The sequence below is a fragment of the Lissotriton helveticus genome, chromosome 12, assembly GCF_964261635.1.
Source record: "Lissotriton helveticus chromosome 12, aLisHel1.1, whole genome shotgun sequence".
NCBI lineage: Eukaryota > Metazoa > Chordata > Amphibia > Caudata > Salamandridae > Lissotriton > Lissotriton helveticus.
Genome location: NC_136073.1, coordinates 395,339,529 through 395,352,207, shown reverse-complemented (window position 1 = coordinate 395,352,207; position 12,679 = coordinate 395,339,529). Strand labels below are relative to the sequence as shown.

Below are 12,679 nucleotides of genomic sequence, written 5' to 3'. Positions count from 1 at the left end.
GATTGGATTTAATCACCTCTCAGCTTTCTTCACAGTGTATCATATACAAAAACGGTAAGTTAAGTTATAGCCTCCTGCTTTGAATATAGCAAAATACAAGAAAAAAACACTAATCCTCAGGCTTACATCACAGATAGTCATACCACCTTACTTTAAGAATTCCATGGGAGGCGCTGCTTTCTCATTATAAGTTGCCAAGCTCTAGGATGCACTTCCGGCCTATATTCTAAGCATACAGAAGCAATTATAGTTCAGAAGCTAGGTGAAAACAACGCTGTTTCAAAGAAAATGTAAACCATCCCATAATATGGAGATAGACCCTAGAATAATCACTACTTCAAGTCCAATCTCAAGTCTACAGATCTGCCACAGACAAACCAACACATTTTCTTCACGATTACAAATACACTAAACGTTGTGTGTCCAGGAAAACTACAAAGTGCTCACGTGTCTAGCCAGCGTATTTGGTAACAGATTAATACATCATCCTCCTAACCCACAGTAATCCCAACAGTATAACACTAAGTGTTGTGCAGCAGACTGTAGTTGAAAAAAGTAGCATAATAGCGCCCTTATACTGCTTAGCCTTCATACAGATCTGGCCTATCACCCAGTAGTGTACCAATACACAACAAACTACTGATCATCATCTGAACTGGCATGGAAAAACTGGAGAGCTCCACCACATACCACTGACCACAGAAATATTAATTTAGTCCACCACTGCAGGTCCCAACTAACTGCACATTATGACTGCTTCTTGACATCTCGTCATCACATTCATATAAGCAATGATTGTAACAAACTCCACCCCTGTAGATCTCCTTGCCATCCCTCCACTTCAACCTATGCCTGACCAGGAACATAAAAACATCAGAATGGACAAACCAATGTAGTAAGGTCTGCTGCCTAGTACAAAAAAACAGAACTCCAAAGAACAGCGGCCCTGTTCATGAAGAAACTTCAAGAAAGTCCTAGGACATGTGGAACCACAAAACCCCGCCTCTGGGTCTACCACTGCACCAGACGCCTCCAGCCCATTGATCCTAGCGAGGTTTCCCAGCGATCCAGAGTCCATCGTTGGCTGACCTCTCCTGGACTCCACAACACCTGCAGCCTCAACCCGAAGGACCCTCTGTACGGCTCCGGTAAGGATTTTCCGCTGTCTGAAGACACCCCTGCACCTGCAACTCCCAGGCCTTGGGAAGCCCGATTGACGACTGTCCAGGTGAACCCCCCCACCCCCAACATCTGAACTCATCTGCCCAGCCACTGGTTTCCTTCATCCAGCTTCCTGGTCCAAGCCTGCAGCCTTTGTTTGAGATTGTCGTCCTCCATTGATTTGCACTGGGCATCAGATGTGTTGGCACTCTGCACCTGGCTGCCCCTGTGCCGCTCAGGGTGCATGTCTGGTGCTGCCTTGTGGTGCCCCCTGATGCTTGTCCTGCCGCCAGAGGCTGACCTCCAACTCCGCATTACCTACCCGTAATTGGCACGACTGAGTGCCCCCTGTGCTCCACTGGTTAACATTAGGCACCCATCTCCGAATCCGACATCTGCACCCGGCCGCTCTAGTGCCGCTGGTAGTGCAGTCTTGGTGCTCACTTGAACCTTGCACTGTGTTAACCTTTGTGTTTTCCTCCCAAAGGATAACATTGTTCATTTGAAATATTGCACTAAGTGTGTATTTTACTTGAACTCCAAAGTATTGCCATTTCTAAAGACTGTATCTAACTGCTGAATTGAAGTCCATTGAAAAGTGTTGGCCAGTCTGAAAATTGTACTCACCTGAAACTAAGTTTCTTTGCTGCTAGTAATAAAAGTAAAGTATATTATTACAACACACTGTTCTGGAATTATCTTTGCATTTGTGTAATCATTTCTTGCTAGAGTGTACAACAAATGCTTAACACAGCCCTCTGATAAGCCCAACTGCTCGCCCACACTACCACAAAAGAGAGCATTGATATTTACTTTAGCCTCTGCAAAACCTCTGGGGATCCACTGGACTAGGTGCACACTATAACTTACTTTGGTATACAGAGTCAGCTTCCTACAGTAGGCCTTTGTAGCCTATGTCTAAAGGCGGAAACATTAGTTTTCTTTAACCCTTTGAGTGCTCATGACTAGGTCAGCTCGTCATGAGCTACGGCGCTCCGGTGCTCATGACGAGCTGAGCTCGTCATGACCTCACCCGTTCCGTGGAACGCTCGCATGCTGGGCTGATTCCCCTGCAGTGCTGAGCGTTCCATTGGAACGGGTGGGGCCATGACGAGCTCAGCTCGTCATGAGCACCGGAGCGCCGTAGCTCATGACGAGCTGACCTCGTCATGAGCATGGGGGCGCTGTATGCGCCCCCCAGCACAGCGGGGGAAACAGCCCCGCACGGAAGGGGTTAAGTATCGCGGCAGGCCTTCCTGAAGAAAGGCAACAATCTACACTTAAGACATATTGAAGTGCTCCGGGTTCTCACACGAGGGCGGGACTATTCAGTGCTTAGGACTATAAATGGAAATCCCCTGCGAGAGAATCTGGGGTTAAAAGTATTCAGCAGAAAAAATACTATATACATTATGTACACTGTAAATAAGCATTAAGTTGGTTTAGCTTTGGCCAGTTTTAAAAAGGGAATAGTTCCGTTGGAATTCGAACTCTTACAATTGTAAACGTCTTATTTGCAAGAGTATTTCTAACCAGTACACTATAATCAAACAGATTGTTCTACTGAATATATTTTACACAAAAAATCAGCAGTTAAGAAAATAGAATGCTGGCCCTGCATTCATTCCACATCAGTCTGTGCTGCAGAACGATCATCTAGGTGTTAGCATTTGACCAGACACTTACTCTGTATTCAAAATCTGCAAACTCTCTGCCTCCTCTGGATCCTCTAAAACCACCACGGAATCCTCTAGGTGCACCATAACCACCTCTTGGACCTCCACGACCTCTGGGTCCACGGAAACCCATGCCACTACTTCTACCTCTGTAGCCTCCACGACCTCTGTTTGAACGCAATGGAAGGCCAAAAGTCTCTGCATTTATTCTTCTTTCTTCAGCCCACGTTTGTCTTCTGTCCCTATTAAGCACCACAAAAATGGATTAATAAAAATGTCCACAACTATCTTCATTTTAACAAAGCAGTTGTTTAAAATGAGGCAAACTTTAGATTGTACAGAAAGATCAATGTATTATTTGTATTAGTGATACATTTCAACGTCTTACCAATTGCCTTATGGATGAGCGAGTGCCTCATTAAATATTTGTTTTAAAGAAATGAAGTTATGGAGGCAATGGCATCCCAAAGCTATAACTGTATACTGCAGTTAATTCATCAAATTGTGTGTTGTCTTGTTGCCAACACCCGGACAGTAGCTGTGTGTGTAAGATTGCTTACAACTCGTGCCAAAACAAAAACGAGCATTGACAAAGCCAAAGGATCTGCAATCATTCATAATGTGTTAAAGCATGCAGTTAGCACAGAGTGAGAAATAAGAACGGGGCAAATCGCTTCAGCAGTGCTTGTAAAATAGTTTTTCATTCAGTTGAATGCAAGGACTGGAGGTCGAAGGATACACCCAACAACCAGTAGCATAACGTGAGAGATGGCTACTGAGACAAGAAGTGATTTACAATCTCAAGCTAAAGGCTGAAAGATGATGGTTGAGTACAGACAACTATTTAAGAAAACTTACAAGAGGTGCGTAAACACCTCTTGCAGGCTTTGTAAACACAAATAAAAGGGCAGTGTCATTTGCAATGCCAATAGCTCAAACTCTCGCAAATGCGAGACCGTAAGCAATCGTGGCACCCGCGCTTTAGCTTTGGATGTGGAAAGCTACAGGCCGGGTGCCGTGATTGCTTTAAAAGTAAAGAAATAAAAGTTTTTTTCTATTTCTTTACTTTTTAAGCAATTGGGGCACCTGCGCTTTAGCTTAAAATGTTGAAAGCTAAAACGAGGGTGCCGCAATTGTAAGAAAATTCTTCAAATGATTTAATTTTATTACAATGGTGGCACCCGTGCTTTAGCTTTGAACATCTTCAAGCTGAAGCACGGGTGCCGTGATTGTTTCAAAAGTAAACAAAAATGCTCACGTTTTTCTATTTGTTTACTTTTAAAGCAATTGTAGCACCCGTGCTTTAGCTTGAGATCTTTAAATCTAAAGTGCGGGTGCCACCATTGTTTAAAAATAAATAAATAAATAAATAAAGGCATGCGGCTGTGTTCGGCCAACATATAACAAAAGAAAAACACAGCTGCCACTACTGCCAAGGTGTGCCGTGCTGGATAAATGATAAAAAAAAAAATGAAAATCAAGTGTTGAGGGAGAGTTTGTCTTGCCTGTGTTGCAAGCAGGAAATCCTATTTAGGAAAATGGTGCTTGGAGGCTGTAATTAAATCCTACCGAGTAACGATACTGGTACCAGGGGGTGTCCTCATAGGAGGTTACAAGAAGAGAAAAGACGGTACTAAGGAGGGCCTACCAAGCCTATTGACCAATGAAAATCGACAATTTACAAAGGACCGGAGCAAATTAAAAAGATGGGTGGAGCTTCATGCACTTATCCTGAACACTCATTATCCCAATAGGTATGAATGAACGAGACAGTTTATATTGCATGCACAAGGCATTACAAAGATTAGAAAAAGGGGACACTTATTTACAAGTTTTTAAATCCAAAAATGATCTTTAGTTTCTTGATAATCAAAAATTATGAAAATAAATTCAAGCCACAAGAATTATATACAGCACGTAATTGAAAAAAATTCTTTCGAATGACAACCAATAAAACTTGGTGCTCAATATTTACAAGTGAAAGGGTGGCGACGCAAGTGAAAGTGAGAACAGCGGTAAACGGCGCAGGTGAGCAAGGTGATATGTACAGTGACTAGCTCAACAAGTGACAAGTATTCAAAACGACTTTATATAATACACATAGTAATTTTGATGTCACAACTAGATGCGCCTATAATTTGCGCTGTGGAGTCGACGACGTTTCGGTCCTTAATGAATGTGGACCATCATCAGGACTGGGTTGTCTCATTTGTAGTGCTGTAGGCACGAGTATTTAGGAATCCTCATCCAAGGATCAGGCTTTGAGAAATCCTTGCTTCTTAATCTTTATCGTCTACACCCGGCAAGGAAGATTTCAATCGCCGTTCTGTTCGGTAGGCGGAGGAACCGGAGTAATCAAAGTCGATGCTGTTTGCTCTGAGCATCGACTCAGACGCTACCCGCGGGCTCCCTGACTCCTTTGGCTGACTGCCTAGAAGTATTTACTACGTGACCGGCATTTTGATTACTCCGGTTCCTCCGCCTACCGAACAGAACGGCGATTGAAATCTTCCTTGCCCGGTGTAGACGATAAAGATTAAGAAGCAAGGATTTCTCAAAGCCTGATCCTCGGATGAGGATTCCTAAATACTCGTGCCTACAGCACTACAAATGAGACAACCCAGTCCTGATGATGGTCCACATTCAAAAAGGACCGAAACGTCGTCGACTCCACAGCGCAAATTATAGGCGCATCTAGTTGTGACATCAAAATTACTATGTGTATTATATAAAGTCGTTTTGAATACTGGTCACTTGTTGAGCTAGTCACTGTACATATCACCTTGCTCACCTGCGCCGTTTACCGCTGTTCACTCACTTTCACTTGCGTCGCCACCCTTTCACTTGTAAATATTGAGCACCAAGTTTTATTGGTTGTCATTCGAAAGAATTTTTTTAAATTACGTGCTGTATATAATTCTTGTGGCTTGAATTTATTTTCATAATTTTTGATTATCAAGAAACTAAAGATCATTTTTGGATTTAAAAACTTGTAAATAAGTGTCTCCTTTTTCTAATCTTTGTAATGCTTTGTGCATGCAATATAAACTGTCTCGTTCATTCATACCTATTGGGATAATGTATTTGCTTTGAACCCCAATCCCGATTGGTTTATGGGTCACACTCCTGTTTTCACGTACAAAAAAAAAAAAAAAAAAAAAAAAAAAAACTTATCCTGAACACAGCATGTCTCGAAGAAACAGCGCGATCGCTGCCTAGGCAAGACCTAAAAAGGGCAGGTTCAAAAGCCCTCTCAATGTATATTGTAAGCAACAGGTCAGTTTGACAGCTACACTGTCAATTCCCTAGTTCATAGGTCTGGATTTCAAGTCAAGAGTCTCTATTACAGAAGGACTTGAAAGGTAGCAAATCGGGAGGAAAAGTAAGGATTAAGGAATTTTAAACATCTGAAGCTCTATTAAGAGCAATAAAAACATAGCAGCCTGTCAGTGCCATTTATCTACATTTTTCAATCTTAGCACTCTGCTTTTCCTTCAATCATGAGTCCCAAAATCTATACACTAAATACAAAGTAGGTGTCAGAGAAATGACTGCCAAAGTATTTACCTATTTTCATCACAGGAAATGTTGTCAAAGAAGGATTTCGTTTTGTCGTAATAGCAGTTGGATGCAAGAGCTTCCTCTTCATCAGCATTACCTTCACTATTCTGGGTATCAATTCCAGAGTCACCTTTATCTTCACCGTTAATGGGTTTTTCCACCTTCTCAGGTTTGTCATCTTAAATGTAAATTATTTGAGATATTAAATCTATTCATGGTGCGGTCTCCTGTGCTTACGAACAGACTAGAGTGCAATAACATACCGCATGCAAACCCACAATGATTTGTACTACAAAACATTGGATATGAGCATTACATAAAACTCGTTAGTACATGTTGCTAGACTTGCATAACTCATCCGTTTGTTAATTCTTAAAATGCTAAAAAGGGGGAAGGGAGGGTTAAAGACAGTATCTGAGGGGTGGGTGTGGTAGAGGGGGGTAGTCACAGGGACTGGAGGGAGCTACACTGAAGCCATGGCGTAATCTTGTCCACTAAATGTCATCATCGTCAAATATATTAATTACATCTTAACCTCAGTATGTATAACTTTATTACACAGAGTTCGGTTTTAACTAGAGCAGGCATGCTCAAAGTTGCCCCCTACCAACCTCAACCACCTTCTAGCTCCATGTACTTAACGGTCACTGATAACATTTTGGCCGAAGTAACCAATATGGAGATCAAAGCATATTGGTAAAGTATTAAAAATGAATCCATCTTTCAATCTGTGTGCTAGTAAATTTAGTTCTATTGCAACATTCTGTTCATGCGGTCTACACTATGGTGGCTACTCTGTATAGCAATTGTGAAAAAAACTAGTTTAAAATGAAAAAGACTAATCTTTATAGACTGCAACTTTAAATGCATAAGGAAAATGCTACTTACCAGTATGCATCTGTTCTTGGCATGTAGAGCTGCAGATTCTCACACTTTGCATTAGATCGTCATCTGGTGTTCGGCTTGGATGATTGCATGTTGTTGACTGGGAAGAAGTCTTTGCAGTCACAAGACAGGTGACTCCTCCCTTGGACAATAGTGCGCATGGGCATCGACTCAATCCTTAGATTGTTTTTCGCCATGATGGGAAATGATGGAGTTAGTGGAAAGAAATAATATGTCCATGTGTATATCTAAGTAAGATAGAACTGGAACAGATACAGATCCCGGGGAGGCAGATGGGATGAGAATCTGCAGCTCTACATGCCAAGAACAGATGCATACTGGTAAGTAACATTTTCCGTTCGAGGCATATGAGCTGCAGATCTCACACTTAGCATAGACTATACAGCAGTATCTCCCCTAGCGGTGGTCACCTGTATCTGTTGCAGTAGTTTGAAAGAGTTTTGAGGACAGCTTGGCCTACAGCATCTTGCTGCTTGGCTTGCACATAAACACAATAGTGTTTAGTGAAGGTGTGTGTTGCAGACCATGTTGCTGTCTTACAGATGTCTTCTAGGGCAGTGGTTCCCAAACTTTTGACTCCTGAGGACCCCCACTGAATCACTACTGGAAGCCGGGGACCCCCAAGCAATTTGTACAATTTCAATTTCAAAAAATTAAAACAGTAATTCGCCAAAAATACACAAACAAGTACACACCAAACAAATACATGCATTAATAAAGCTTTTATTATTTTATATTGAGAAATATGCAAAAATCAAAACATTTTAATGGGAAGGATGGTGCTGCATCTCGGCTACTAACTTGGTCAGATTCAACATTTTGCAAGCGATTTCTGCACTTATTTTTAAGGTACATAAGATTTGAGAAAGCCTTCTCACATAAATATGTGGTGGGGAAAGGAAGTAAAACCATAAGGGCCTTGTACGATAATTCAGGGTAATTCCCGCCTCCCCGGGACTTGTAGCCGTTCCAGTACTCATCTTACTTAGATGCACACGCATGGACATCCTTTTCTCTTTACTTCTACTAACTCCATCATTTCCCATCATGGTGAAAAACAATCAGAGGATGGAGTCGATGACCATGCGCAGTATTGTCCAAGGGAGGAGTCACCTATCTCGTGACTTCAAAGACTTCTTCCAAGAAGACAACAACAACCTGCAATCATCCGAGCTCAACACCAGGTTGCGATCTATCACAGACACCACCGCATCACTCACAGACACCATCACATCACTCTGGGACACCACCACATCACTCTGGATCACCACCACATCACTCTGGATCACCACCACATCACTCTGGATCACCACCACATCACTCTGGATCACCACCACATCACTCTGGGACACCACCACATCACTCTGGGACACCACCACATCACTCTGGGACACCACCACATCACTCTGGGACACCACCACATCACTCTGGGACACCACCACATCACTCTGGGACACCACCACATCACTCTGGGACACCACCACATCACTCTGGGACACCACCACATCACTCTGGGACACCACCACATCACTCTGGGACACCACCACATCACTCAGCCCAACCACATCAGCACTCCGCACCACAACAGCATCACTCCGCACCACAACAGAACTGTCCTTGCTTGCTACCAACAAGCATTGCCATAGCCAATAGTTCTCGCATTAGGAAAGTGTAAGCTATTGGCTTTGTAAATAACAATGCTATTAATTTATATATTTTCAAAGCCAACACATTTAAAAAAATTGTCATTTTCAATACCAATAGCTCACACTTTCCTAATGCGAGACCTATTGCATTGCAAATGCTTGTTTAAAAATACAAGCTTGCCTTTGTCTCCACTCATAGTGTATGGCAGGTACCACTAGTCAGAGTGCCCACTGCTGTGTTAGCACGCTGGATTGTCCAATTCATGATTTCTCTCTTTTATTTAACATCCAGCAGATGCATACTGTGCGGGCATCTTCGTCCAAGCACTGCACTTTTGTACTGGGCTCACAGCCCATAATTAATGTTAGAAGGGTTATGCATGTAACAAAGGGCACAACCTATTTTAGGGGATTTGTGGGGCGGGGGCAACAGGAAGAAGTTGACTAAAGCAAACCTTTCTGCTACAGTGGAAATGCTATTTCAAAGAGGTAGGTGCTCATCGAAATGAAAACTGTGGTAATATTCACACAATCCTACTTTTTTTCAAAGTTGTAAGTCAGCAAAAACATAAATCGCAACAGTGCCCTGTGTTAAAACGTTTCCTTCATAAACTTCAATGGTGGGGGCTAGCATGTAATGTTGGCGAGCCAGAGGCTGTGGTCAAAGCAACAGGCTTAAGTATTGCGCCTTCTGATAAGACTGGAAAAATCACTGCAAAGAACTCGAGAGGAACACTTTTTTTGGAAAGGTCAACTGGAAAATAAAGACTAGTCTCTACGTAACTGCTCCACCTCCTAGCAGACATAACTGGGAAGTAATTCCACAGTTGAAGTCTTTTCAGACAAGATGGGCTCTGGTCAGTGATTTTTGTTTAGTATGTTAACTTCTTGTATATGTGTTGTGGCGCCTGAAGACCGCAATAAAAAGCAAAGAGCGGTTTATTTAAAAAAAACCTTGAGACGGAAATTATACCCAAAACTCTGTTGTCCACCGTACAGAGCAATAGTGCATATAGGATAGCAATTCTTGAGCATTAGAAAGTACGTGACAGTGTGGATACATTATTGTACACATGTAAATATAGAATGCTGGGGCAAGCCAAAGAGGCCTGATGGGCACGTTTCGCAGGTTGTTGATACTGCTGCAACAATAAAAAATAAAGCCCTCCTTGCACTAGGGGGCGGCAAAACCACGGACATTAATCTTCATTTATTTATGACGGGTTGCCTGGAATTCTTTTATTTTCTCACACGGTCTTTAATCCGGGAATGCCAGCTCGTTCTGAAGCTACACTTATGTTTGTTTTCAGTGAAAGGAAAGGAAAAGATTAAAACCCATGAATCATTTTAACTTCAGGGCAGTTGTGACAAGCGCACTTATTTCCAAATATAATCACTCATCTGGTATGCTGTAGTCCTGAGTGAATGCGTCACAGATTTTAGACTGCTTTCTTAAATGCAATTACAAATCAAAACAAACAAAACAAATCTATACACAAACACGCACACACAAATTAAATACTTACATGCAGTTCCAGAAGAAGACCCCACCTGCCCGTTGGACGTGCTCCAGCGCTCTTCAAACTCGCCACGCAGCTGCTTTCAGGGCAAATGGGGACAGATAGCAAAATGCCCACGGCCTGGTCACAAACAGAACAGGAACCACACGCACTGCTGTGCGAGCTCGAGGTCGGGTGATGGGCAGATTGATTAACACAATATAAGGGCAATCACCCTTCAGCTTGCACCTATAGCTGAAGGGTGATTGGCCCGATTTCATCGCAGTCATGCCGCCCCTGGCGCCAAGGACATTCACACCTCTCCTGTGTGGGGAGCCTGAGGGGCAGATTGTATGGCAGTGTTGGCGCCCGGGCGCCAAGTATATTCACACCTCCTTATGTGCTGCGAGGGCTCGTGAGTGTTTATACCGACGTTAGGCACTCAAGTCCTGCGGACCCCCTGGGATTGTGTCACGGACCCCTGGGGGTCCGCGGACCACAGTTTGGGAAACGCTCTTCTAGGGGAATGTTCCCTAAGAAAGCCATAGAGGCTCCTAGCTTGCGTGTGGAGTGCGCTCTAGGAGGAATTGATAATGTGTGTTTTGCTTTTTGATAGCATATTTGGATACATTTTACAATCCACCTTGCAATACAAGCTTTAGAGATGGGATTGCCTTTATGTGGTGGAGAGAAAACCACAAACAATTGTTTTGTCTTGCGAAAGGATTTAGTTCTGTCAATGTAATAGAAGGGCTCTTTTCACGCCTAGGGTGTGTAGAGTTCTTTCTGCTACAGAGTCTGGATTTTGAAAAAACACTGGCAACTCAACTGATTGATAAAGATGAAATTGAGTGATTACTTTAGGAAGGATTTTTGGATTTGTTCTGAAGACCACTTTGTTACGATGTAATTGTAAAAATGGTTCCTGTATAGTGAAAGCTTGAATCTCACTTACTCTTCTAAGAGAGGTCATTGCAATTAGGAACGCAGTTTTCCATGTGAGGAACTGTAGTTCACATTTGTGTAAAGGTTCAAATGGGAGTCCCATGAGCCTGGTAAGAATAATATTTAGGTTCCACACTGGAGAGGGTGGTAACCTAGGAGGAATGATTCCCTTTAGTCCTTCCATAAATGCCTTAATTGCAGGGACTCTAAATAGTGACAAGTGTTATCTGTTTTGTAAGTACGCTGCAAGTGCCGCAAGATGTAAACGTATAGATGAGTATGCTAGATTACAGCTTTGTAAATGCAGTAGATAGCAAATGATATTCTGGATGGAAGCATCCAGTGGATCAATATGATTATTGGTGCAGTGAATGGCAAACCTTTTCCATTTTGCAGCATAGCAAGCTCTAGTAGTGGGTTCATACAGTCTGGTGGCAGGTTAAGGTAACCAAACTAAGACTTCAGGAGCCAGATCCAGTTGGCTTGGATCTGGATGTCTGATCTCTCCATGGTTCAGTGTTAACAGGGATGGGGACAGGTACAGTCTTTGGTGTGGAACTAGTGAGAGTTATAGGAGCGTTGTGAACCACGGTTGGCGAGCCCATGTGGGAGCTACTAGGATTAGTTTGAGAGACTGTTGTCGGAGCTTGCATACCACTAGTGGGATCAGTGGGAGTGGAAAAAGCGTATGCAAATCTGCCTGACCAGTTCATCCAAATCGTATTGCCCTTGGACAACGGGTGTGGAAACCTGGCGACGAAGGCAGGGCATTTTGCGTGGTCGTGTGTGGCGAACAAATCTGTGTCTGGTTGGCCCCACTTGTTAATATATGGTAGAAGAACTTGTGGATGTAGTTCCCATTCGTGAATCTGTTGTGTCTGTCGACATAACAGAGCTGCAATCTGATTGTGAACTCCTGGAAGGTGTTTGGCCAGTAGATATATTTTTTGTGGGATGGCCCATCTCCAAATGTTCTGTGCAAGCTGGGACAGTTGCAGAGAATGTGTGCCTCCCTGTTTTTGTATGTAGTACATGGCTGTCATGTTGTCCGTCCGGATCAAGACAGCTTTGTTCTGTGCATGTACTTGGAAAGATTTTAGTGCTAGGAATATTGCTAGTAGCTCTAGGTGATTGATGTGGAGCACTCTTTGTTGAGTGGTCCATCTTTCCTGAATTGTATGTCCTAGGAGATGGGCTCCCCATCCTGTGAGTGATGCGTCTGTAGTAAGTACTATCTGTGGAACAGGTTCGAGGAACGGCCGCGCTTTGGACAAGTTTTTGGTGT

The 12,679-nt window shown here is 43.0% G+C and overlaps 1 protein-coding gene across 1 annotated transcript in view; it reads right to left on the bottom strand.

Annotated features, from left to right (window-relative positions):
* LSM14A (LSM14A mRNA processing body assembly factor) overlaps positions 1 to 12,679 on the bottom strand; it is a 282,041-nt gene that overhangs the window by 5,240 nt on the left and 264,122 nt on the right. The window contains exons 8-9 of the mRNA XM_078671505.1: positions 6,405 to 6,576; positions 2,848 to 3,079 (exon numbers count right to left, since the gene is read on the bottom strand). Of these exons, the coding sequence (XP_078527631.1) occupies positions 2,848 to 3,079; positions 6,405 to 6,576 (404 nt within the window). The remainder of the gene's footprint in view (positions 1 to 2,847; positions 3,080 to 6,404; positions 6,577 to 12,679) is intronic.